The sequence below is a fragment of the Macrobrachium rosenbergii genome, chromosome 27 (assembly GCF_040412425.1).
Source record: "Macrobrachium rosenbergii isolate ZJJX-2024 chromosome 27, ASM4041242v1, whole genome shotgun sequence".
Classification (NCBI taxonomy): domain Eukaryota; kingdom Metazoa; phylum Arthropoda; class Malacostraca; order Decapoda; family Palaemonidae; genus Macrobrachium; species Macrobrachium rosenbergii.
In genome coordinates this window covers 1,371,602-1,393,881 of record NC_089767.1, presented here as the reverse complement: position 1 = coordinate 1,393,881, position 22,280 = coordinate 1,371,602, and the positions used below count along the sequence as shown (strand labels likewise).

The 22,280-nt window shown below is 44.8% G+C and overlaps 1 protein-coding gene across 2 annotated transcripts in view; it reads left to right on the top strand.

Moving 5' to 3' along the window:
• Positions 1-22,280, top strand: part of Polr1E (RNA polymerase I subunit E) — a 143,491-nt gene that overhangs the window by 35,827 nt on the left and 85,384 nt on the right. For both annotated transcript variants that reach the window (XM_067128707.1, XM_067128708.1), the window contains exon 3: positions 7,154-7,329. In XM_067128707.1, coding sequence (XP_066984808.1) covers positions 7,154-7,329 — 176 coding nt within the window. The remainder of the gene's footprint in view (positions 1-7,153; positions 7,330-22,280) is intronic.

The window sequence follows — 22,280 nt, the reverse complement described above, 5'->3', positions numbered from 1 at the left end:
ATTATTCAGCAGTTACTAGGTCCCTAGGGGAAGAGGTCACTACACATAGGGGAGGCGAAGAGGAGCTCCTTTACTGGCATAGACTTTTGGTCAGCGAATTTTAGGGCTTGACGTCTAAGTTTTAATTTGGACGCCGCCCAAGCCTCCAGAAGGTGAATGAAGATTGGGCCCATGTTCCGAATTTGTAACCTTGGGAGCACTGAATCTCTTTGTTGGTCACAGCGGTATGCCTGAGATTCCATTAATGTCAAGGTTGCAATGCAGGACATTAATAGTTTCCTCGCCTCGAACTCCTGAACACACAGGGTGTCGGCATGGTAAGGAGTGTCCACAAAAAAGCATTAACGGGCATGGTGTGCTAGAAATTTGCCTTTCTTCATCACCTCTGTGAAGCCTGCTAATGGTTTTGTTAGATCGTCCATGGGATCTGGCAGAACTGTTCCAAAGTCCTGGAGTTCCTTTAAAGAGAACTTCGTCCCATGGGGGGCTGACTCTACCCAGTTCTTTTCCCAAGATGTGAACAGTTTATTGGTGATAGATGGGAACTTCTCACCAACTGGTACTTTCCAGGCGGGAAGGTTCCTAGCAAGAACCTGGGTGCCCAGAGCACTACCTCCCAGGTCCTGGCAGATATTAGAAAGGAAGCCCTTCGCCTGATCCTGGGTAGAAATCATGGTTTCCTCCGGTACCATAGCCAGAGTCTTAGGTGTTTGGCATGAAAGCTTTAAACTTACTACCTTTGAAGTTGACAAAAGGTTTTGCAAACTCTAACCTAGCTAGAGGGGTGCATACATCACTATCATAGAAGATGCCATCCACTGCTCTAGCTAGCCGTGATGCCACCACCCAGGGATTAAACTGCTCTGGCTCGTCCTCCACCACTCAAATCTGGGAAATCATCTATATTAATGGGTGGATCTGACACTTGTGCTTGCTCTGGAGTGAGTCTGTCCCTGAGCCCCTGTATCCAAAGATTTTGCAAGTTGTAGTTCTATCAACTTGTCCATCTTTGATTCCATTGCAGACATCCTAGCTTCTTGTGCCGCAAACTTTCTCTTAGTAGAAGCAGTTGTGCGGACTGAAACATTATCCTCATCGACGTCCATAGGAGTTGATTTACTAGGGATGCTGCCAGGAATCGGTTGATCTGTTGGGGGTCGAGGCTCAGCATCAGATAGATCCTCCTCATCATCCAGATTTTCAGATTCTCCCAAATTGATTTCATCCCCTGGTATGAAGGGGGGCACCACAGTGGATCCATTAGGATCCACCACGACATCATCAGGTGAGTTCTCATATTCCCTGATCGACTGAATTCTGGCCGTGGGGAAGAGAAAATCTCTTACACCTTTGTCTGGCAAATAGCCAAGAGGACCTTTTGGGCCGATTTTGGAGAAGCCTCTTACCCATGATCTGAAATGTTGTATATTAATATTTGCCATAGAGCCAGAAACAGTGTGATCGCCCTGCACGAGCCCATGACAGCCACTCAGTACATATGTCACACCCTTCCGGACTCCAGTATGGATGGTCCGCCACCCTGTACACTGCAGGGAGCACACCCCGACAAAACTCATGATGAGTCTTGATGGAGTCTATACGCTTCTTACAGGCGGCATTAGCGCACTTATTTGGCAAAGCCTATAAAAGAAAATACTATGAAACACCCCTAAAATGTTTAAGGAACTATGTTATATAAGTCATTACATCATGAGAAAAAAACGAGGATACAGTTTTTATATTCTCGAATGAGGTGACATTCATTCTACCATCTCTTTTTATATTCTCGAATGTGGTGACATTCATTCTACTATCTCGAATGGCTGGATTCATGCCCAGTCGACATCCCTGTTCGAGGCTCGTCTCCAATGGGCGCTAGGCACAGGGGAAAAAAGGGGGGTTACTCACTGGGGGAGAGCTACAACTGAAGGGCGATCTATGATCACGAACAAGGAAGTCGAATAGTATTGGGATTATGTCAGTTCTATGACAGAGCAACAGGTAAATCCATGCCATTCGAGTCGAGGGTATCATACACCAAGAATGTGGGCTACCATGTAGGCATAGCCTAGACTGGGACATCGATCGCCCCAGACGAATAACGTTGGCAAGAATCGATACTCACGACTTCATTGGTGCATGGCAACAACCTTACAGCTAATAGAACGACATATCTTTATTTGAGTTCATAACTCATTTCTATATTACACTATTCGACATAAAAGAGCTACTATTTCGAATCAATTCGACATAAAAAAGTTACTATTTCGAATCAATTCGTCATGAGAAAAGCTACTATTTCGAAATAATTGACTTGAGAGGTATCTGGTAACTCGACTGGGAGCCAGTGTATCATATGCGATTTTTGTTACGAAACGATTCTGAGTCTAAGGCTTCGACAGAGCTTCGATGGAACCTTCTAGAATGTTCCAGAAGCCCGCATCACTTTTCCACACTGACAATGGGACATAAATCGGAGGTTTTACACGAAAAACTCTATCAAAATGTCCAAAATATAGTCAAGTCACACAGACAACACTAAAAGGAACTACTTCAAGTACCGAAAGCAGCTATCATCCACTTCGGTAAACCTAAAAGTAGCAAAGGTTAGCCTAACTTTAGCGCTAGCACTAGCGTTTGGGCTATCGATAATTTCATAACAAGCAGGTTTATATAAACTTTCCAAGCATGTTTAACAGTTCACGCTAGGTTTTTTGACATGCTGAATCTAAAAATCCTACCCTAACCTATGCTTTTCGCTTTAATTAAGGCAGAATCCTACCCTAAATACGGGTAGCGGTATGACGCTCCCGAGCCATCATTTCGGGCACTAAAAAAATATATGAAAATATTAGTTAAGCAGGACTAAATTTTGTGATTGTGGTAGGGCAGGTACTTATCTTATTCCCCGTTGACTGAGATGAAGACTCCATGCTAAATAAATTTGATAATCCTTCAAATTACGCCAGAAAAGATTTTACCACACACACCAAAAAGCGCAGCTAGAAAAACATTGGGTTGGCAACATGCACATGCGCAGTAGATGCGTAGTCGCGTTTTGACCCGATTCATTCGAACTAGCCATGGAAGCGCAAATGGAAAGGTGTAACCAGTGGAGATGTTTAGCCATGAATTGATTCATCAATGCGGCGGATAGGGGGTCAAAGTGCAGACCCCCCCGAGACCTGATATCCTATCACAATAGTGACAAGCTTCCGTTAACCGGAATGAATACGTGCCAACCCTGTGCTATAAGTTCTCTGATAAGGGATTTAGCCGGGGCGCTGCCTAAGGCAGACGTAACTGCATGAGGCTCTCGCGGCTCCCAGACTAAAAATAGGGTTTTCATTTCCCTTCGGGTTCAAACCCCGTTTTTGTTCTCCTTCCATATTCTCTTTCTATCATCTTACTTTCCTAACTCTTCTAACAGTTGATTCTTAGTGTAACAGCAAGGTTTTTCTCCTGTTACACCTTTCAAACCTTTTTACTGTTAAGTTCCATTTCAGTGCTGAATGACCTCATAGGTCCCAGTGCTTGGCCTTTGTCATAAATTCTATATTCTATTCTAAACCTATTTTGTTCCTACACAAATACATACCTTTAGTCTTTACTTAAGGATTTACCATTTAACTTTCAGACAAGGTCATTAACCACTGATGGTAGGGAGGGAGGAAGCCCTGCCCACTTCTCAGTCTGCAGTCCGCTTTGCTTTCGGCTGCCATCGTGTAAAGATGTCGCTGCGCTTTTATGCCTGACTGCCTGATGCTTTCTGTTTGTTTTTTTGGGGTTGATATATTTTTGTGTGATTGTTTGTTGCTATATATACTGTATATACAAACCCCTCAATCACTTTAGTGCTTTTTGGAGAGGAAACCACTGGGTTAGGTGCTGTGCTGTCCAAGGAAGGACAGACCTTGTACAGTAAACCCCCCGTATTCGCTTTCTCACGATTGCAGACTCATCGATTCGCGGGATTTTTTGTGGAACATATCTATAAATTATTTGCGAAAAATTTGGCGATTCGCAGATTTTTTCGTTGAAAAATATTCACTAATTAGTGTATTTTGATGTTATTTTCATGACTAAATACATTTTTTTATGATAAAAAAATTATTTACTAATTTTCAACTATTAAGATTGAGATTAAATAATATATTAATATTTTGAGGTTAAATAATAATAATCATAATAATAATAATAATAACAATAATAATGGTGTAAAATGTGATAGCTGCATCAGGAGCATTCAGTTTGTATAGAGTTTTCTCTTCTCTATTTTTCTAATAATTGATTTTTCTAGGTTACTGCATCTGCCAGTAACACGCCAATATTGGTCATACTTGGAGAGGAAAGCAGGTTGCAAAATTGGATAGCTTATTTCCAGTGTACACAGTATAACAGTAACAGGGTATTGAAATCGGGAGTTCATCTTCCGTAGCGTTGTCCTTCAGGAAAAGGTCTTCTTTTGAGTTGTCCTTCAAGAGAAAGTCTTTTTCGGTGACAATCGAGGCCTTCTTTCACTCAGGCTCCACTGAGACCAAAGGACGGGAGTAGACTGGCTTTCAATGTGAGTCTTGCTCTTTGTATACGAGAAGGTCAGCGGGTGGTCAAGTTCAGCTCCGTGCTGGTTGGCTGAGGAGAAAACATTCATGCTGCTTATTGCCTGGCGAGATTTTCCTGCAAGCTAAAAATTTATCGGTGATGGTTTCTCTGCTGCAGCCTTGCTCAGTGGCGTGGCTGGTGCGTGACGTCATTTTCTGGTATTTCATGACGAATATTCTGACTGGGCACTGGGCTGCTCACAGAATCTCTGACATTATTGTGAGTTTCACGCTCAGGATTGTTGTTTCTTGCGGTGTCTTCTCCTGCTGTATTAAGAGTGCCTCCAGCAGCCGGAGACACATTGGGTTGGGGGCTTTTCCAATTACATATATATTCCCCACTATTTCATTCCTCGTAATGCTAGCATTGCATTGTGGGCATCTCTCATATGACTTTTTTTTATGACGCCTTCTTGGGCATGACTGGAGATTCTCTTCACCAATTTCATGGTACTCATAAATAATGGGTATTCTAATAAACAAGTCAACAAAGAAACATGTCTTGCAATAGATTGGTGGTACGGCAACCGCGATCAGCCGCAGCCTGACTTGCAAAGAAGTCTTTGACTTTTCTGTATGGCAAGGATGCACTCAAAATACCTGAAAGACGAACGTTCCATCAAGATGATCATCGCAGACGTCTTCACTACTGACATCGACACGCAGCTTGACCTCGTCATTTACTATCAAAACAGCCGCACGAGAAACCTAATTATGAAAAAAACAGCCCCACTAATGAGAGATCCTCTTAAACAGACAAATGTGGTATACCGATTCAGATGCCCAGTCGGTGGATGTCCTGGCGCTTATATTGGTATGCCCACCATGAAACTGGTGAAGAGAATCTCCTGTCATGCCCAAGAAGGCGCCATAAAAAACAATATGAGAGATGTCCACAATGCTAGTATTACAAGGAATGAAATAGTGGGGAATACAGAAGTAATCAGAAAAGCCCCAACCCAAGGTGCTTACGGCTGCTGGAAGTGCTCTTAATACAGCAGGAGAAGTCCTTATTAAATAGCTGCTGAATTTGACCCCCTGCTGACCTTCTCATATATAAAGAGCAAGACTCACATCGAAAGTCAGTCTACTCCCGTCTTTTGGCATGACCATGCTCAGTGGAGCCTGAGCGAAATGTGGCCTCGATTAACACCAAAGAAGACCTTCTCCTGAAGGACAACTTACGGAAGATGAACTTCCAATTTCAGTATCCTGTTACTGTTATACTGTGTTCATTGGAAATAAGCTAGCCAATTTTGCAACCTGCTCTCCTCTCCAAGTATGGCCAATATTGGCGTGTTATGGGCAGAATGCAGTAACCTAGAAAAATCAGTTATTAGAAAAATAGAGAAAACTCTATACAAACTGAATGCCGCTGATGCAGCTGTCACTTTTAACACACCTTTATAAAAGAGGGTCTACTACCTACTTATAATAATAATAATAATAATACTGTAAGATTAAATAATACGTAATTCAAAGAGAGAGGTAAACAAGTGGTGAAAAACTGGTTTTCTCCCACCATTCAGGATGGACCCCTTTATAGCACAGAGGGGACCTTGTTATAGCGAACCCTGTTGGCAGCTGACCTCTTAAACTGGTTTTTATCACCCTGATGCTCAGAATTGATGCTGTTGAAATTGTATTAAGATTATATAATAAAGTAATATTGAAATTATATTAATATATATACTGTAAGTGTTTCAGGATGATAGTATAAGCACTTTTAGAGGGTACATTTTTAGATAAAATAATGATATACTGTACTGATTTTCAAATATTAATATTAAATTTAATAAGATTAAATAATAACATTAACAAAAATCAAATGAAAATGGCAGAAAAACAAAAAAAAAAATGAAGAATAACGATTTACATCGTTCACTCTGAATGCTTGAGAATACTGGCCATGTGGTACTGATCTTGTGGTATGCTGTCTCTTTGACCAAGTTCGAACTTGAAGGGTGGGGCTTCTGATGTGGGAGGAGTGAAGTACACATCAGTAAGGAATTCCAGATGTATAAGAATTAACCAATAGCTATTCCTGTTATTTTACCAGCTCCGAGTGTTTTAAACGAAGCTTGACATTCCAGAAACGTCATGAGATGTGAGTATTGGACCTTGATGACATTGTATGTATGTTGTGGTCTCAAAGGGGTTAAAAACAAAACCATTTCCTTACATCAGTGCCCACCTCTTTGTGATTAGACACAGGTCGGTGAGAAGTGTAGGACTTTAATCTTAGGACCTCTAACCATTGAGTGAAGCACAGTTGCCATCTTTGATAAGTGTGGGCAGAGTCCAAAATATGAGATGTGTTTTTTAATATTTTTATGTATTAGATGTAAATTGAGTCATTATCAAATGCCACATTTCATGTGAGAAATATTTCAAGCATAATGGAAAAGCTGATTTCACTCATCCATGCAGTAAAAGTTATATTTTTCAATACTGTGTACGTACTGTATATTTTGAAAATATAATCTTTTCTACAATACTTGACTTTGTTAAATTGATCTCTTTTATTCCTTTATTTCTTACATTACTTTCAGGTAAAATGAGGCTTATTGAAACCAGTTCATATACCTTGCAGCCAAAAATATCATTTGAGAAAGACCCAACTAATCCTGAGAGTGAAGAAACTTACCAAGAGAAGGTTGAACGCATAACAACACTGTTTGGAAGCAAACGAGCTAAAAAAGTTATGAAACAAAGGCAAATAAATCAGGCAAGTGCTGGAGCTTTTTTGACCTTGATATGTTGTGATGGTATGCACACTGCAGTATATTATATATCATCTCTACAAGATGAAAGGTTAGAAATCTGGTAATTACAGTGATCCTAACAGCATCTGTATCTGCAGATGTAGTTTTACTCCTAAGGAAATACAAACCATTGCCTTTTATGTATGAGTATCCTTCTGTGTGAGCTAGAATCAGTGGTTAGATTTGGTAAAAAGGTAGTTAACTGGTGTTAGGAAGGTGAGTGGGGGAAACCCCAACTCATCATAGATTGAGGATGTCTTGAGGTGCTCCTGCTGGTTGCCAAGTTGAAACTTTTTCCTTTTTTAGATGTCTGGTGAGGCTTCTAAAGATATGGATCTGCCTAATAATAGTGAACAGCAGAGGTGTGAAGGACGTAAGACAGTATGTAGGTACTCCATATCCTCCTTTGCAGTAGATCCCCACAGATACTAATTCTTTTGTATGGGTAGGGCCTGCAGTTCTGACCTCCCCTGTGGGGAGTGTGTAAGTTGGTCTCCTTTCTTTCTTTGTTTTTTCTTTAAATCTTCAGCTGAAAACTCTGATGGACAGAGTCAACAGGCTATAAATCCAAAAGAGCTCCAAAGGGAAATCAGCCTGCAGGGAGGTACAAGTCATAGGAAAAGGTGATAAATATGAGGGAATAGAATTTCACACTGAAGGAAGAACAGTAGTGTGGTTCTGAAAAATGAATCATAAAGAAAAGGAAAATGGAAAGGCAACCTCTTGCTAAATCACCAGGCATCCTCGGCCCTTCTGCTAAGCCTGCCGTACACATCATTTAGAAAAAACAAGAAGATGGAATTGGCAGAAAAGAGTACTTGAGTGTACCCCTAAACAAGGGAACTTCAATCTAAGACAATTGAAGACCCCACTACAACTGATATATTTTGGTGTGGCCTTCCAGAAGAGATGCTTGTGAGGCTAGTGAGTTACTGATGCACAGCAAGAAAGGACCGATCGGGAAAGGTAAGAAATGTAGGGTGTTCAGTTTTGTCATGTGTGTGTCAACAGTAAAAGATATATAATGAATATGCCAGACTATTTTGAGTTGGTGTGGGCATTGCAAAAGGTCAGTGATGAGAGAGGGCTACTGCAACAAAAAGGTTTGGGAATTTGGAGGAGGAAGACTAAAAGGTGTTTGCTGGGGTCATCAGGAGGAATTATTTCCTCTTTGACACTACAGTATTCAGTCCCCCTCCCCTTTCCCCTGGGAAATAGGGTGGGGTGGGAAGGTGAGTGACCTACATGTGCTCGTCTAGTGTTGAGTCGGGTGTGTGTGCTGGGATCTCCCCAGGTGAGATCCTTATGTGTCTGTATGCCCATGTCTGCTGCTCTGGGAATGATGATGTCACTTGAATATCTATGGAAAATGTGGCCTTCTCCTGGTATTCTGGGAAGCCCGTCTCACTGTGTTCCTGGACCACTTAGTCCCAGCCAAGTTGGTAGGATCTCTGCCTGCTGTTGCTGCACCTGCTAAGGAGGTCAGCTGTGTTGAGCCTCTGGTAGTGGTTGTCTTACCCTTGGGACATGCATTTTTCACATCATCCACAGCTGGTGTTTCTTTGTTGTCTGCTCTGTTCACCTCAACCCGTTCTTCTGTACCTTTAGAGGAGAGTAAGACACGGGCAAGGAGTAAGGTAAAGAGGTACCTCCTCCTCCTCCTCCTCCTCCTCCTCCTCCTCCTCCTCCTCCTCCTCCTCCTCCTCCTCCTCCTCCTCCTCCTCCTCCTCCTCCTGACCTGATCCCAACCCCTTGATGAGGCGAGGGCTTAGGGGCTTTTATAATCCACTGCAGGAGAGTATGCTTTCTTTTATTACCTATTCTCTACTTTGGATTCACTATAGTTCATCAAACCTTAATCTACTCAGGCATTGGGACCTATAACTCCTTTACTCCTCCTCCTGTTAATTTGCCCCTTCTCTTCTTCCTCTTTTGCTGACGACCTTTGCATGTCACCTTTGTTATAGATTCATTATGGAGGAACAGGAAGAAAAAAAACCGCTGCTCTTGTAACTTTGAAGGAGGGTACCACAGAGTTGGGTGTATGGTACCACCACGGTAGTGAGCTGCTCCACCTGCCACACCACTCCGACACATTTAGAACTAGACTTAAGTACCCTTCTTGTGGTTCATGCAAACGTGAAACTTTTTTACGTTGGACCATGTCCTCAGTGCTGGGTCTGATCTCAACGGACTGACAACCCTTAAGGCACTGAGGGTATGGTGTATATCCAGGTGAGCATCCCAGGGCAGTTACCACAGTGGGTAACAGTATTGCTCCTCCCTCAGTTGGGCCTCCTGGTGAGAGGGACCTCATCCTAGACAAAATTGATAATATTCATTGTATGACGACATATTTAAACCTCCCTGCGGCTTATGGAATGCCAGTGGAGAATTCCCAAGATAGCCCAATTAATCAAAATCAGGGTGGTATTAAAACTTTACAAAACACCCAATAAATATAAAATTTTTTAAACACGCTTTGTTCCTACACGATATACAAACCATTGGTCCTTTACATTAGGAATTACTTACAGCAGAGCTGAAAATGGCCGTTGAACTTTCAAACAAGGTGGTTATGCAATTAACTAACATCTGGGAGGGCCTCATTCCAATTTGCTTTCGGCCATTGTGCGATGCAGATGTTTTCCTTCGCTCTCTCCCCTGATAGTCATTGAGCTGTTTTTTCCCAGTGGGATCTTTCTTTGTTGTTGCTTGTGTTTAAATGTGTGTTTGTGTATTTTGAAATCATGCAAACCCACGAATCTGACAAACCTGTTTGTAAGGCCACCTTCCATCAGCATCTATCCTGGGGTTGGTGGCAAGAAGTGCCTTAATTTCCACCATTATGTTGATCCTTGCACCCTCTGTACCCCCTGCAGGGAACATGATTGTTCTTGTGACTCTACTTATGGTGAGTGTTGCCCCTGGTCGGCTGAGCAGTGGGTGAAGTTTGGTTGGCTGAGCTGTGGGTGAAGCTTGAAGGGAGGAAACAATATCAGAGAAAGGCTGCCAGTCCATCATCTGAGGGTTATACACCCCCGACTAAGCCCTTGGTGGCCAACCCTTCTTCCTCATTTCTCTCTCCTGGCAGTCTTCCCCTTCTGGTTGAGCACAGAACGATGTGGGCAGGTGAAATCAGGACGACCTCCTCTTGGGGGCCTCCCCTTGCTCCAGGGGGAAAATTTTTCCCTCGGAGTTAGAGGAGTCTCCCACCACTGACCTGACTTTTGCTCCTGGTGGTCGAGAATCTCCTTGGTAAGCAGGCAACGGATTTGAAAGCAGCTTGGCTCTCCTAGGGACTTTCGGGCCCTCCATTCCTGCAGGGCCTCCTGTCTCACCTGGTTAGCTCCCCAGTGGCAACCCACGCTGCTCCAACCACGACCACTACCATGGTGACAATGACATCGTTCGTGAAGATGCCAGTGACTGCCCCCACACACTTCCCAACTCAGGTGACTTCTGTCCCAGTATCCCAGCACGTGCCCCTGCCTCCAGGTTTCGCTGTGACCCTGCCTTCCCATGCTGTGCTGTCAATGATGGTCACCTCATCTGCGCCCCATGTGATGGTTCCTGCTGCTCCTGCAATCTCTGCTGTCCGGGCCACTGTTGCTGCTCCACCTGTCCTGGCTGTCCCGGCTGCTCCCGTTGCTGCTCCTGCTGTTGCTGATGCTCCTGCCACTGCTGTTGCCCTGTCTGCCCCGGCTGCTGCTGTCATGTCTGTTGCTCCCTCTTGGATGGGGGATTTGACTGCCATCCTGAAGAAGATGACAAAGAAGTCGAGGAAGAGGTCCTGTAGGAGTGTCGTTGTTGACATCTTCATTGGCTTTGTCTTCATCTTCGTCGTCTGCTGCCTCCTTCCCTTCCTCTCCAAGGCTTGTCGGCCAAAGAAGAGGAAGGCTGCCTCTCCTCCCACAAGAGGTCCTGCTATGGGGCTTCTAAGGGACTGCCTTCCTCCACAGGAGAAGCAGTGGGATCTCTCGTTGGCTCCTCCAGGCCTTTTGGCTCAGGAACTGAATTGCTTACCTCACTAGGGTCTTGTATTTTGGGAGCCATAGGCACACAGACCTCAGTATGCTCTCTCGTTGCCAGTCTGAGGAAGTCCGCTTCTGAGCCTGGTTCTGTGTCAGGTGCTCGACAGAGTCGAGTCACTCCGAGTGCTCTAGTCTCTAAGGACTCTTGAGCATCCTCAACCGGTGCCAGAGAGACCTCTCACCGTCCTGGTTCAGGCACAGGGCAGGAGAAAGAGCTTGAGATACGCAAGGTTCCTGGGTTCTTCCCACTGGCACACCACCAGTGCCCGCCAGGTTCAACCTGGTGCTATGTCCTGGTGTCGTAAACAACTGGAGAGACAGAGAGACTCTGTCCAGTCTTCGCCTTCTCACAAGGTCAGCCTGAAAGACTGAGCATGTCAAGAGGACAGCGTAAGTTCTCGCCAGCCAGCCACGTGTTTGATTCCACCCAGCCCCTGGTGCGATCGGCTGGGGTGGGCCGAGTCATGCGCTCAGCTCAGCTCGGCCCAGTCTAGCGCTTGGCTCAGCTCATGCAAACTCCTCTGCTCTCCTCGGGATAGCGCTTCGCCAAGGCATAGGCACTCTTCAGGACCTGTGTTGCTGTCATCATCGCTGGTTGATGACCGTGCGCGGCCCGCCCTTCTTGCTGGTTCTGCTGGCAGGACAGGTGGGAATGTCCAGTCATCCTCACCTGTCCCCTCAACCTCCAGGGGTTTTACCAGGAGCTGCGAGACGGACAGGAGGAACTCTAGAGAATGCTGTCCTCAGAGTTCAGCTATGAAGGCCTGTGTTCCTGGCTCTGTCCTCGGATCGACTCGGCCATGTGCCTGAATAGTTCAGGATGGATCTAAGGAGTCTGCCAAGGTTCTCCCTTCTGCCGTGAGAGTAGATTGGGAGGACCGCACCCTGGAAGGACTCGAGGGTCCTCTTCCTCCGGGTGCGGAAACCCCTGAAATACAGAGGACCTTTGCAGAGATTGTCATGCCGAATCATCAGCACAATTATCTCGCCCTTTTGGGGCCCTAAGAAGGAACCAAAGGTTTTGGTGGGGCTGCCGTTGTCCTCGCTTGCCAAGGGTGTGCTCAACCAGGTGAATAATCTTGTTTCTAGGTAGAATTCACTTCCGTCTAACCGTTCGGACGAGCTCCTTCCCCCTCCCTCAACAGAAGCGATTTTACACGCTCTTGGAGGGGCCCTTGCCAACCAAGCAGGTTGACCCTGAATTTGTTTGTCTAGGCCTGGGTCTCGCTGCAGCAGCTTGTTTCAGAAGGGGTCTGCCTTTTGCAGCAAGAGGCAGTGAGCCTGGAGGCTACTGCCATGGCACCCCTCCAGGCAGTCTCCTGGCTGGATCTGTGGTCATTCACAGTATCCAAGGTGGCTGCCTCCTCAGGTGCTATTGTCCCTGGAGAGGACTCCGCCTTCAGGAGACTGTGCCAGTCTGGAGGTAGAGCCATCTCCTACCTTGCCCACCAGACGGCAAACCTGTGGGCAAACCTGGTGCTGAAGAGAAGGGATGCTGTCCTGACTCGAATCACCAGGTCTGTAGGTCCCAAGTCGGCATTGACCCTAAGGAACGGACCATTGCTGGGTGCTGCTCTCTCTTCCCTAGAGAGTTGGATGCTGTGGTGGACAAACGTCGGGCCAAAGATAGCAACCTCCTTGTCCACCAGGCAGAGTCTAAGACCTACGGGACTTTGTGTGCCACTGCAGCCTGACCTTCTTGTCAGACTAGCACTTCCTCAGCCCCTAAGAAAACCCAGGCTTTGAAGGGCGCCCTTGGGAACACCCACCCTTCTTCTTCTGCTGGAAAGGGCACGCAGTTGTCCTACTTTCAGCCTGCTTTCCAGTCCGGTAAAGGTGTCAAGGGGAAGAAGGAGAGGAAACGCTTGGGGCAGTGTTCCCCTCCAGCTGTTGCCATTGGTGGGGCGGGGTTGCCTGTCTAGCCATTGGGCAACATGGCAGTGATATGGAGCTGAGACCTGGGTAGTGGATGTCCTTCGGGAGAGATATCTACTCCCCTCCGAGTCTCGGCCATCTCACCAACTCTCTGGTTTGTCTCCTAACCTATGTTCCTGGTTCGCCGAAGTATCTCACGCTTGGGCAAGAATTGCAATTCATGCTGAGCAAGAGCGATGTGGAAGTCGTGTTGGATCGGTCCCCAGAATTTTACAGCCGTGTCTTTCTCATAAAGAAAGCCTCGGGGGGGCGTTGGAGACCAATCATAGACCTCTCCCTTGAACCAATTCGTTCGCCAGACTCAGTTCACAATGGAGATGACGTGCTCTGTGCTCACCTCCATCAGGGAGAATGATTTCATGCTTATGGTTGACTTGAAGGATGAGTATTAACAAATACCCACTATTACGATCTCGCCTCTCAAGATCGACAGGTTCTAAACGAAACAAGCAATTGGGCTGTAATGACTGACGAGAGGTGACAAACAAAGGAGGGAGGAGCAGAGCAAAACCAAAAACGTTAACTTAAATTGAATTTATTTACAATATTTACAGTGAGTCAGGTTCAGTTACACATACCAAAATGTGAGTCAGTAATAAATTTATAAACAATATAAAATGAGAAAGCACTTTAAACTATTACAAAAACAAATCAGCAGCATAATCAAATTACTTTAAAAGGTCAGTATTCAAATAAACATGAAAGACCATTAACAGCACAAACGTTACATTTCTGAGAGAGTGCAAAAATAATTCAAAACATTGAATCTGAAAGCAGCAAGTCCAAATAAATCACATGAATTATAACACTCATAAGGCAAGCTTAAATATGCAAAACAAACAGTACATAAATGGTCAAAAATTAGATAGGCTATCTTAAACAGTCAGCAAAGCAATATACATCACATGAAAAATACAGTCAGCAAAGCAATAAACAATCACATGAAAAATACGAACAGCCGGAGTTACATAAACATCAACAGACGGCTGCAACACAGGAACACTGCAGGACAACAAAGACAGAGCCGATCACGGCAACCATCTAGACCTCAAGCACAGTCCTCCAACTCCAGGCGCCCATGACAGAGTCGACACGACAACCATCATGGCCAAAAACAACCTCCGCTGCTCTGCTGACGAGACCTGCTGACGTCCTCCTCCAATAACGATGACCAAGACAGAGCCGACACGGCAACCATCTCGTCCTCAAAAACTCCATTGCTCTGCTGCCGGGACCTGACTCGCAGGTAAGGATACCTGCTGCTATCTTGTCCTCCAAGAAACGTACTGACGTCCTCCTCCAATAACGATGACCATGACAGAGCCGACACAGCAACCATCTCGTCCTCAAAAACTCTCCATTGCTCTGCTGCCGGGACCTGACTCGCAGGTAAAGGATACCTGCTGCTGCTACCCCAGTGGACTCTCTGCTGCCCTCAACCTGACTCGTTGCTGCTACTTAACCTGACTTGTTGCTGTTATTAACCTGACTGACGAAGTCTGACGCCATCCAACAGACGCCAGCTCGCCAGCAAGAAAAACAAACAAAACAAAGGAGGCAACAATCCACTAAGGGAACAATTGGCAAACGATTGTTCGTAACACCCACCCATCTGTCCTCCCACAAGTACCTTCACTTTATCTCGAGGAGACATTGTTCCAGTTCAGGGCACTCTGTTTCAGGCTCAGATGTTCAGGCGAGTTTCAACTTGGCTCCTTGAGTTTTGCTGCAATCTAGGGATTGTAGTAAATCTCAAGAAGTCCAATCTCACCCCCAGGCAGAGGATAAAATACCTGGGCATGCTGATAGATACAGTAGCAGCAAGAGTCTTCCCCTTTGAGTCTCGTATCAGCAGTTTCAGGAAGGCAGCACAGCTGTTCCTGTCTTGACGGGAGCAGCCAGCTTGGCAGTGGCAAGTCGTCATTGGTCACCTGTCATCCTTAGAGAAGCTGGTCCCTCATGGGTGACTTCACCTTTGTTCTCTACAGTGGAGACTGAAGGAGTGCTGGTCTCAGTCTCAAGACCCTCAATCCTTTCTCATTCCTCTCTTCGAGGAAGTAAAAGAGGATCTAGACTGGTGGCTGGACGACAGGAACCTCTTAATAGGAGTATGCCTGCATACTCCCCATCCGGACATGCTTGTGTTCTCAGATGCACTGACCAAGGGATGGGGCGCACAACTGGAGAAGTTGCTGACTTCGGGAGTGTGGAACTGAGACAACAAGCACCTGCACATCAATATCCTGGAACTCAAGGCAGCTTTCCTGGCCCTCCAAGAGTTTCAGGATCAAGTGATGGGACACACTGTGGTGCTGATGAGCGACAACACCACAGTGATGGCATATGTCATCAAGTAGGGAGGTCTCATGTCCCTTCTGCTTCACCAGTTGGCAATGCAGATGCATGAGTGGGCAGTTGCTCACTTGGTAGAGCTGTCAGCCAGATACCTTCCAGGCAAGAGGAATGTAGTGGCAGACAAGCTCAGCCGCTAGCATCAAGTGATAGGGGGCAGAATGCTCTCTTCACTTGGACATCATGGAGAGGTTGTTTGATCTGTGCGGGCATCCAGTTATAGATCTGTTTGCCACCCGGCACAACAGAAAACTTCAGGTCTTCTGATCCGTCGTGCCTGACCCATGGGCCACTGAGGAGGACGCTTTTCATCACCCGTGGGGCAACCTCGACGTCTAAGCCTTCCCTCCGTTTTGTCTGATTCGCAGGGTAATCAGCCAAGTGTTGGTCATCCCGAATCTCAGGATGATTCTGGTGGGTCCTAAATGGCTGCAGGCCGTTTGATATCCTGACCTGCTAGCGCTGCTCTCCAAGGCACCGAGATAGATTCCTCCCTGGCCCAACCTTCTGTGTCAACCCCACGTAGAGCAGTACCACCAAGCAGTGCAGTCCCTGTGTCTTCACGGCTGGTGGTTATCCAGCATCTCTTGTGAACGAGAGGCTTTTTGCACCACACAGCAACATAGATGGCTGAATACCTCAGACAGCCCTCTGCAGCGGTATACCAGGGAAAGTGGGCCATCTTCCGTGGTTGTTGTTGTAGACAGGGTCTCTCTCTGGTCGGAGCTACTATTCAGCAGGTTGCAGACTTCCTCATCTTCCTTTGCTGAGAGAAGCTTCTCTCCGTTTCAGCCGTGAAAGGCTATAGGCCCGTACTCGGCCTAGTCTTGCGATGAAAGATGTAGACATCTCCTCCTCTTTCGAGATTTCGCTATTGATAGAAGCTACGAAAGGTCTTGTCCACTCAGGGACCTCAGGCTCCCTGCTGGGATGTGACTTGTTTTGAGGAGCCTGACTTGCCCACCATACGAGCCTTTACGAGAGTCATCAGATGGATCTGACCCTCAAGACCGTCTTCCTGCTTGCCCTGGCATTGGCAAAGAAAGTAGAATTGCATGGACTTTCCTTCGATGTTAAACACTTGAGCGGCTGGGGATCAGTTACGCTCAGTTTCATCCCGGATTTCGTAGCAAAGACTCAGAACCCATCGGTCCCTGATTCTAGGTTGGAATCCTTCACGATCCCCTCCCTAGAGGACTTTGTAGATAATGACCCAGATGAGATGCTACTTTGTCCTGTTAAGAGTTATTAACTTATTCTGCAGATTCAAAGAAGGTATGAAAAATCCAAAGATTTTCATACAAATCCTGAGATACTGGGAGAGGTCACTGTAGGGTCACTAGAGGTCACTGCTAACCTACTGATCATGTAAGGTTGTACAGGTATGATCTTACTTACAATAGAGTTAGGTTCCAAAAAACCCCTCATTTGCAGGGAAAATCATTTCCCGACTTTAGCCTTAGCCTACACTAGGGTATTCAGTACCATCTATACATACAGTAAACCCCCTGTATTCGCGGTCTCATGATTTGTGGACTCACCGATTCGCTGATTTCTTTATGGAACACATATACGCACTATTCGCTGAAAGTTCACCCATTCACTAATTACTGTATATTTTGTCTCATCTTCATGACTACTTGCACTTTTTGTGATAAAACTATTAAAATGCTCAGGTAGTGCTGGAGTTACGAAAATTCGCCATACGATAATTCGATTTTGCAATGGGGTAAGGAATTAATACTGATATGACAATGTTTATAAAACATTTTTGATTTTCGCATGGGCGCAGGCAGCAGTACAATCAGGCAGTGAGAGAGACCAAATTACAATAGACCAACTTCTTTTCCTCCATCTCTTTATCCCATTTTCACGTTAAAATAGTGTAGCAGATGAGAGTAATTTTTTAGAAGTATCGTGCTAATGATGATACAAGCATCAAATTTGGCACAATTGTTCTCCAAGGGTTACTAATCAAATCTACCCGATTGGCCAATTGAAAATCCAAAGTGACTGCCATTTTTCAAGATGGCTGCCTAAATAACCACCCGAAGTTGATGTTTTGCTTAGAAATATTTGTAGTTATCTGAATTGCATGATCTAAGTGTGGATTCCTATGCTTTTAAGCCTGCTGATATATATTTTCTAGTTTATAACATGGTTAAAGGAGTGATTGTCAGGCATTACCAAGGCACATTGGTGACATCACTGCTGTGAAACTCAGCATGGGGTTCAGTGTCAGCAAAGTAGGAAATTTATGTTGGCATCATACTGCAACAACCTACTAGTATCCCAAATGCTGCCTAATCAACCCCAAATCAGTTAGGCAGCTGCACCTGAATGGACAGGACATGCCAGCACGGGAGAGCCGAACCAAGTATAACAGGGTTTTAGTTATCTGGATGGTGTACAGATCGCACTGGACTTATGACACTGGATGAATGATCAGACTAGGTGTATGGCACAATGCAAGAACCTAGTTGTATCCCATACATGAAAGTGCCTGTTGTATATTACAGGATATAAGAGGCCTATTATACTATTACATGTACAGGGTGTTAAAAGAATAAACCCTCGACCCTGAACGTCATCGTAATCATGGATGCGAACTCTACTGGACGATCATGGAAAACAGACTGGACCAAATGTTGCCTATTTCAGGAGGTTAAGAAAGAAGATCTAAAATCTCCCCAGGCCAATCCTGCCAGAAGAGGGGATGATGGATATACGAACCTGGCAAAGAATATTCCTCTGTTTCACTCACTCAATGCGCTGCCAATCAAGCTAGACCCTGCAAGACTTGACGAAGATTCTGGGATAGAGGAAACATTGAGAAAAAATAAGGCACAATATCATGAGAGTTGCAGGCTTCTGTTCAACAACACAAAGTTACACTAAGCTGAAAAAAGAGCAAGTCATGTAGGTACTAATGATGATGGCAGTAGAAGTAAGATTCCACGAAAGCTCCAAGAAACTAAAACAAAAGAATGCTTCTTCTGCAAAACTGAAGGAGGGGAGCTTAGAGAAACAAAGACAATGCAAGTGAATAGGAGAATAAATGAATGTGCCAAAACACTCAATGATACAAAACTTCTCGCCAAACTTAAGTGCAGGAGATGTCATAGCCCAAGAAGTGAAATATCACCCTGGCTGTTTGATGGCATTGTATAACTGAGAATGGGCATACCTAAAGGTGCAGGAGCAAGAAAAAGCACAGGAACACTGGAAGGATGCATGTCCAATCGCTTTCTCTGAACTAGTCACCTACATCTGCGAGATGAAAAATGCCAGTGAGAGGCCACCGATTTTCAAGCTTGCTGATTTGACCAAGCTTTACAAGCAGTGGCTGGAACAGCTTGGTGTTGACTTGCCTGATGTTCATCCTACTCGACTCAAGGATCAGCTGCTTTTGCACATTCCACAGCTGCAAGCTAATCGCCAAGGACGAGAAGTTCTGTTGGCTGTTGAAACTGATGTAGGTTCAATCCTATCAGAAGCATCCCGTTACGGTGAAGTGATCCATCTAGCAGAAGCTGCTGGGATAATAAGTCAGAAGTCCAATTTCAGCAGCTATTTTCATGACAAAGACTTAGAACAGGCTGTGCCACCATCACTGCTTCAGTATGTATGCATGATCGAACATGGTGCAGACATCAAGTCCCAGTTCCATCATGGAGCGTCAAAATCAGACTTTGCTATATCACAACTTTTACAGTACAACTGCTTTGCCAAATAAAAGGAAGGAACGGATGTCCACAGGCATTACATGGGCCTGTATGTGTTTGCCAAGACGAGGAAGAGACAAATAATTGAAATGCTCCATGAGAATGGGCTCAGCATATCATTTGACCGAGTCCTAGAAATCTCATCACAGTTAGGAGAAGCAGTTGTTGCACAGTACGTGGAAGATGGAGTAATCTGTCCCCAGGCTTGTGAAAGAATTTGTTCACAACTGGAGCAGTTGACAACTTAGATCATAATCCGACTGCGACCACAGCTGAAACATCTTTACACAGTACAAGTTTGTCCATTTTCCAGCATCCAAACACAGGAAATCCTGGTGATGAACGTGAGCCACTCAAACTAGATATAGAGTCAAAAATGAAGGTTAAAGAAGTTCCATAGCTTCCAGAAGCATACACCAGTTTTTTGACCAGCATACATCACCAAAACCCCAGTCCTCCTCCAGTTGCAAGCCAATCCTTACCAGCACCAGAGTCGATCAGGTCACATTTGAAAGCAGAATATTCTTGGTTGGAGGAAGTCTTCCTCACTGAGAATGTGGGTGATGTGAAGCAGAAACGACAAGCACAGTCATCGTCACAAAAGGAGAGGATGCCATTAGCAACACAGTGAAGTCTCTGGATGCTGTGTCCCCATGTTGTCACTGGAAGAAGCTGACAGTCGAGTATTTGTTCACGCTTAGGATGCAAGCGACTGACGGGAGCAAGTCTATAATCATCAAGGCTAATGACACAGATGTGCTAGTCATAGCAATATCTGTACTGCCATCCTTCCAGAAACTAGGTCTTCAGGAAATGTGGATTGCCTTTGGCCAAGGAGCCCAAATGAGATGGATTCCAGTCCATGAGGTAGTTTCTGCAATTGGGCTTGAGAAAGCTAGAGGGATCCCCTACTTTCACGCATTCACTGGATGTGACATTGTGTCTGCCTTCCGTGGGAAAGCGAAGAAATCTGCGTGGCAGACTTGGAATGTATTTGATGATATTACTGAAACATTCATCAGTCTCAGCCAGCATCCAACGTTGATTCGTGATCTTGACATGCAGAGGCTGGAAAGACGCGTTGTCCTCATGTACGACAGATCAAGCGCAGCCACTGGTGTGGACGAAGCAAGACTAGATCTGTTTACCTGCAAGCAGAGGCCGTACAACTCAATGCCACCAACACAGGCAGCCCTCAGAGAACATGCAAAGCATGCAGCCTACCAGGCTGGGATCATCTGGGGCCAGGCAACCCACTGTAATCCACACATGAGCAGTCCAGCTGAATGGGGGTGGACACAGAAAGGGGAAGCATGGCAGATACACTGGACAACATTACCAGTGATTGCAGCAAGCTGTCAAGAATTGACAAGGTGCTCCTGTAAGAAGGTTTGCAAAGGAAGATGCAAGTGCTCTCAGGCAGAGCTTCCCTGCACATCACTCTGCAGCTGCATATGTGAACAGTAGCAGGTCGAGAAACAGCAGCACAGTATGCATAACTTTGAAAATGTACTACCCAGGACAAAACTTAAACTTACGTAAAGAAAGACAAACGTCTTGGTGGTCATCTTGAGAAATGTCGCAAGAGTGCTTTTTAAACAGGAAAATATAGTTCAGCAGGCTTCAAAACATAGGAATCCACACTTAGATCATCCAAATCAGACAACTACAAATACTTCTATGCAAAACATCTACTTGGTGGGTTATTTTGGTGGCCATCTTGAAAATGGCCGCCATCTTGATTTTCAATTGGCCAGTTGGGCAGATTTGGTTAGTATACCTTGGAGGACACTTGTGCCAAATTTGAGGCTTGTATCATCATTTGCACGATTTTTCTGTTATCTGCCCCACTAAAAAAGTAAAAGAGAATGTTAAAAGTATTGTTAGTAACGTTATACTCTTGCGTAAATGTGTACAGCCATAAACAACCAAACGAGAACTGTTTTTGCTTATCACTGAATCGGATAACAACAGCCGTTTTGCTTGTATTTCAACCATCGTACGATAATAAACAATTACCGTAGTTATAGTGCAAATGATGTTAAATAGAATAGGACTGATGTATTTTTACATTATGCCCTAATCGGCAAGGAAATATACTGCTAAATTTAGGCTGCAAGTTGTAGCTGAAGCTGAGAAAACATTGTTCAAGCTGCTAATGACTATAAATTATCATGCATCGGCAACATGGATGAAACTCTACAGTAATTAAAATTGGAGAGAAAGTATTGTAATCGAAACTACTGGACATGAAAGAACACATTACAGTAAACCCCCTGTATTCTTGGTCTCACTGTTCCCGGACTCGCCTATTTGCGGATTTTTCTGTGGCACCTATCTAAAATTTATTCGCGGGAAAACTCACTTATTCGCAGGTTTTTCTGTGGAACATATCTATAAAAATATTCATTGGGAACCTGCCTATTCGTGGATGCAGATTTTTGGTCTTTTTCGTATAGCAGTATTCTGTATTTTCATATTATTTTCATATTTATTGTATAATAACATTGAATAATAATGTAAATTAATAATACTGTAATACTACAGTATATATAATAGTAATAAAATTATTATTAAATAATAATATTATGTAATACTACACCGGGTACCTGTAATAATAATAAGTAAAAAGGTTAAATCACACGGGTAGTGACTGGTGATAAATGTTAATTATAGTATACTGTAGATGATGATGAATTAGCTGTGCAGTACAATGAATGACGATGGAGATATGGCTGCACAGCAAAGTAGAGGAGTTAAATCTCATCTGAGGGCGCCGCTTTGTCAGGGGTTTTGGAAGGCGCTGTCATGTTAAGGTTTTTAAACATGGCAACGAAGGTGGTACGGTAGGGCTGCATGAATATTTTA